The 5,153-nt window shown below is 45.1% G+C and overlaps 3 protein-coding genes across 3 annotated transcripts; 1 reads left to right on the plus strand and 2 right to left on the minus strand.

Moving 5' to 3' along the window:
* Positions 1-163: 163 nt before the first annotated feature.
* Positions 164-1,016, minus strand: BDR25DRAFT_272374 (alpha-D-mannose-specific plant lectin). Its single transcript, XM_033687309.1, has 2 exons — positions 491-1,016; positions 164-385 (listed from the first exon to the last, which is right to left on the minus strand). The coding sequence occupies exons 1-2, from the start codon at positions 694-696 to the stop codon at positions 244-246; spliced, it is 348 nt and encodes a 115-aa protein (XP_033540782.1). The 5' UTR covers positions 697-1,016; the 3' UTR covers positions 164-243.
* Positions 925-2,780, plus strand: BDR25DRAFT_396936 (uncharacterized protein; the record flags this gene model as incomplete). Its single annotated transcript, XM_033698470.1, has 9 exons — positions 925-929; positions 974-998; positions 1,061-1,094; positions 1,125-1,246; positions 1,285-1,440; positions 1,483-1,583; positions 1,670-2,112; positions 2,162-2,482; positions 2,544-2,780. The coding sequence occupies 9 exons, from the start codon at positions 925-927 to the stop codon at positions 2,591-2,593; spliced, it is 1,257 nt and encodes a 418-aa protein (XP_033540783.1). The 3' UTR covers positions 2,594-2,780.
* An 871-nt stretch (positions 2,781-3,651) lies between these two features.
* On the minus strand, positions 3,652-4,465 carry BDR25DRAFT_362248 (uncharacterized protein; the record flags this gene model as incomplete). The annotated part of the gene is made up of 5 exons (XM_033696545.1): positions 3,652-3,663; positions 3,701-4,032; positions 4,073-4,217; positions 4,268-4,338; positions 4,393-4,465. 5 exons carry the CDS (start codon positions 4,463-4,465, stop codon positions 3,652-3,654), a joined length of 633 nt encoding a protein of 210 aa, XP_033540784.1.
* Positions 4,466-5,153: the final 688 nt, after the last annotated feature.

Below are 5,153 nucleotides of genomic sequence, written 5' to 3' on the forward strand. Positions count from 1 at the left end.
ATCTAATCTTTTAAGTAGACTAGTTATCTGCCTAAGCAGACTATCTACTTATCTTACATCCATCAAGGGATTAGTAAAAGGCAGTATTAAGGCAAGTGTCTCTATTCACCTACTAACAAACGAATGACTAGGTATCTGCCTACACTAGACTTTAACTCTCTTTATCTCTATCCTCTTATACCCAGCTTTACAAATCTCTAACTTTAATAATTAAAATTCCAGCGTCTATCTCCTAGTAGAAGTCTACTTCTGGGTCTTGCTGGTCCAGATTGGTGTGCCCTTGTAAAGAACAACGTTACCATCATTCTGCACGGCACAGATGACGGTGCTGTTGCTGGTAGAGCCGACCGTGTTGGTATGCCAGACAGGGTTGCCATTGTTATCACTGCACATAACCTTCTTATCAGCCACAACAAGGCTCTCTAAATAAAACACAACATACTACTACAAGGCCGAGAAAGAAGAGGACGAAGAAGAAAAACAAACTTACTACATGCATAAGTTACCGTCCTCCTGCATCTTGATACCCTTAATGTCAGAGCGCTGCGCGGGCGTGTTCTGGAACCGGCACTGGCCGCCCCAGTATACGGCGATCTTGCCATCGCCCTGCATCTTGAACTCGACCGAGCCGTCCTGGCTAAACAGGCTGCTACCCACAAGCAGCCACTCGCCGTTACCGAGGGTGTTGTGCGACATACTAAATGAGGGCTTAGGGATGTAAAGAGTAGGCTGTTTCAGGCAAGCCAAGTGTGTAAAGGGTAATTTAATAAGTTAATTGTCTACGTGTCTTTCAGGGCTCAAGTGCTAAGATATAAAGCACAGAATATTAGTTCGTTAGGGAGGGAATACAGCCTCGTTTATATACTGCGATATCTGCCGAGCAGCTTAATAAGGTGTGAGGTGTGAGGTTTTGGGGTGTGAGGTATGAAGTTGTGATGTGTAAGGTATAAGGTGTGGGGTTGTGAGGTGTGAGGTGTGAGGTTGTAAGGTGTGAGGTTGTGAGGTGTGAGGTGTGAGGTAGTAAGGTTGTGAAGTTATGAGGTGTGAGGTGGTGACGTAGTGTGAGAGTTTGACCCCAGTCACATATATGATTCGTCAGATCTCACGATAACTTCGCCGCTCAGGTGCCCAATCCTCGGCTCCCCGAGAAACCTCTGTTAATACAGACCATGTTAGCTGTCGAGCTCTTGGAATTGTAACGGGTGGTGAGGGTGCGAGATGTGATTCATCCGACCCTTGTACATGTGTCTTTACAGTTGTTCCATCCACGCCACAACGCTGTAGCCTACTTTGCCGTTTTTCATCGACGCATTTACGAATATCTGGACTTCTCTCCCTTGCGCGTCTAAGCATCTTTTCACGGTTTCTTCTCTGTCTGGGAGGACGTCCACCCTCTCCTTTTGCGGCTGTTCCTACGAGGCGGTTATAAAAGTATCGATGGTCTCCATGTTTGTTAGGAGCCCCGGCAAGACTTTGTACTAGCTATTCGGCTTCGCTAATGCTACTTTATCCAGAAATTCCCATATCAAGTTGGCTGGGAACGTGTCAATTGATCAAAATAGCCCACTTCCGATTAGCGATGAGTTTTATTCTGCTAGAATCTAAGCTTAAAGAGAACTAGTACACTACGTCACATGACCACGTTTCTCCCGATACCGGCCCAAACAAGCACTTCGCATCCCACCCCCACGCCTCAGGCCTTACACGTATACCTAAACTCTCACAGCCTCACACCTCACAACCTCACACCTCACACCTCACACCTCACAACCTCACACCTCACACCTCACAACCTCACACCTCACACCTCACAACCTCATACCTCACAGCCTCACAACCTCACTCCTTATGCCTTAGCTATGTTGCAGTTAGTTGAAATGGAGCTCATTTGGAGCTCCGGATATACACCCAGTCAGCAGCCGCAAATGGGCTCTGAATTTCATCAACTTCTCGACCAGCAAGCGCTTAGTGTGCCTAATCTACCCCCAAACCAAGGATCAAATGAAGGCGGAACGTTTGCACAAAAGCGTCCTGGGTTTGGCCTGTTTCCTGGATGCCTCCCAGCGCTGAATGCACCCGATTCACCCCCATACGAAGGATCAAATGAAGGAGGTATGTAGTTTGCGCTAGTGGACCTCATATGACTAATACTTTGTTCAAGCTCAAGCTGTTGCCTGGAGAAGGCCCGCAAGGAACAGACGGGTTCCGTGCGATGTGTGTGGGGAATGGGTGACAAAGGCCGCACTTACCAGACACAAAATGAGCCGGCATAGCGAATACCGCCCTCACGACTGTCATTACTGCCAAAAATCCTTTCTCCGGAAAGACCTTCGTGACAGACATGTTAAGAGTGTTCACCAGGACTCCTTCATCACCACACCCACCGCAACTGTCACGCCGGCTACACCGGCCGTATACTTGCATGGCAACGGCGGTATCCCTGAGCAGAATCAACGGAGTTCCCCGATAGACTTAACTATAGGTGAGGATGGTTGGCCGGTTGGCAGTGAATATAAAGGAAATACAATGGCTGATTTTAGAAGTTTCTTTGGCCCTACTCCCTGTTCTTAGCGGTCTTGAAAGGAGTCTGTAAGACTGAAGCATATGTTGGTCTTGTGGCTCTTGCTGACGTAGTCAGTAGAGGTTGGGCTTGTGGTGGCATTGTCGGTTCTTGTAACTCAGATTCTAAGTTGAGCTCTTGCATCGGCTGTGCGTCAACAGGGCTGTTCGAATGTGATGGGGAGTTAGCCGCTAGCAATAACATATCTGTGACGGACGTGACCTGGAGAGCAAAATCCCCCAAGTAGAGCTGCATGTCTCAAAGCATGCCTGCCGATAGGAGGTCTTCCTCATGTTGCTCCAGCAACTCTTTCATAGTCTGTCTATCTCGGTCCTATTGTGACCCTCCGACCCGCAGGCGAAAGAGTGGACGTTGTCGTGTCTTTCGTCCAAGGGTGGTGGTAGAATCTAAGCCTGGTCAGCTGTTGTGGTGTGATGGTCATATGAGGCCATTTCCGAAAGGAGAGCACTCCAGACGAGGTTGAAGAGAAGGCAGTGGAGATGTGGATGATCTTGATGTTTGCTCGTTGCAGTGTCGATTTCAGTTATGGTTGTTGTGGAAGAAATGGCTTAATTGTGACGAAAGGGGTGGCAATCCATTTAGAATTAATGGTTTCAGGTTAGACTGAAAGGCCTCTGTGGGATCTCTTCTCTGTGATTCCTTGCGCTGACATTTTTCCTCCCTAAGTGGTTTTAGCCGGTCGATTAAATCTTGTAAGTAGCCTTCTTAAAACAATTCAGTAGTCAATCATATATGCCTCTACTAAAATAGATCCTTCGCATATACTCTGGGGCGCAGCTCACTACCAAGAACCTCCTGTAAACCCAGCTGATGACCACGCAGAATCAAAGCAAATCCATTTTAACCATTTCCGCCACACGGAGTACTGGCCAACTAAAACAAAAATGACCTTAAACCATTAGAGAATGTATGGAAACATTATAGCAGGTGAAGACTAGCAAGATAATGAATAAATCCGTGAGTTTTTTTTAGTTCAGAAATTATGGAATGATGTTGCTATTCATTAGAACGCAGTAATATAACTGGCCTACATGCTCTATTGTCTTATTACTACGGGTGAAGTGTCGGTGTCATATTTTGGCCTGTTAAGACTCAGTATTAGCGGGATTGTGGGGGGACTGGTGTGCTTACCAGATTCTGGAATTGGAAATATATATCCTCGTGATTATCAGCTAAATGGTCCACAAGGTTGTCCCAATGCGAGAACAGGATGCGGCATCCCACAAGTGGACAAAGATAGGACCTGAGAGTTTGATGTACATTCTTCTCATGCCGCTTGAGATTAAAAGGAGTTGAAAAGTATTTTAAGCAGGTTTCGCAGCGGAAAGGTCGTTGTTCGGTAGACGCGTTACGAGAAGGATGTTCATCAGCTGGAGTGAGGGCCGGTTCATTTGGTAAACGGCTCATCCTCCTACAAACTTGTTCAATTCGTCTGTTGAAGCTGTAATTCGCTAGGTGCAGCAGCAAGAGGGAAGTCCAGAGTTACCACACAGTTTATGGCAGAGCTAAGCTGTCTCAATGGTCGGCTGTCCTCACGGTTATTTTCTGGCTCGGGATGCATTAGTTTGCTCAATGAAAGACTGGCATGAGGCCTTCCATTATCACTTACTTTAAGCTGCTTCTGTAGTCTTCGCATCTAAGGACTTTAGCTTCCCACTATGCAAAGCTTCTCTTTAGACCTTCTACCCCTGTTTCGATTTCCAGTTTCGCCGCTGTTATAGGAGGTACGCTACAAAACTTAAATAGTAAGAGAATCCCTTAATTCGCGCGTGTGATGCGAGACAAGTTCGATCTTTTTAGGACTTGGGAACGAGTAGCCGGGGTAACTTTGAGAGTGAGGTGATAACACGATGAGGGACAGGTACTGTTGGCTAGAGAAAGCATATAGAAAAGAGTTCGCCTTGCAGTTAGTACCTATAATAACTTAATACTTAGTAAGGAGCGTCCAAGCTACGTGGCAAATAGAGGCAAGTGGATCGTTCCCTTTGTAGGCACACCCAGCGTGGCCAACAGTACGTAGTACGTTACGTTTAAGCTTTTTTCTGCTAGTAACTTCTTAATTTAGTAGTACTTTTGTACATAAGCAGTAAATTAATTAGCAAGTACATAATATAACAGTAACTTCTTAAAATTCTTATACTTTTATACTTTTTATAAGAAGTTTTGTTAGTCTAGGTTAAAATTATTTTAAGAGAAGCTTTTTAGCCTAAATAAAGTCCTCTAGAGTAGTTAATTTACTTTTTATAGCCCTATAATATAACTAGTTCTTTTAGAGCTCTAGAGCCTTAATTATATAACCTGCTAAGCAGTTTCTATTAATTATAACTGTCCTTCTACTTCTAAAGAAGGCCCTCTTACAGTCACAGCTTATTAAGAGTATAACGTACTTCATGGGCGAGTTGCTCACACACCTGAGTGGCTTACTTTTGCCAAGACCCTACTAAACTACTCTTCCTACACTAATGCATTCCCCACAACACTACTTAGACGCGCTAAAAGAATGTTAGATACAGCTTGCGCTCTAAGCTTTTAAATAAGACATAAAACTCTTAAAAAAATGTGCTGTAGCTAT

This window comes from Lindgomyces ingoldianus (assembly GCF_010093535.1).
Source record: "Lindgomyces ingoldianus strain ATCC 200398 unplaced genomic scaffold BDR25scaffold_52, whole genome shotgun sequence".
NCBI lineage: Eukaryota > Fungi > Ascomycota > Dothideomycetes > Pleosporales > Lindgomycetaceae > Lindgomyces > Lindgomyces ingoldianus.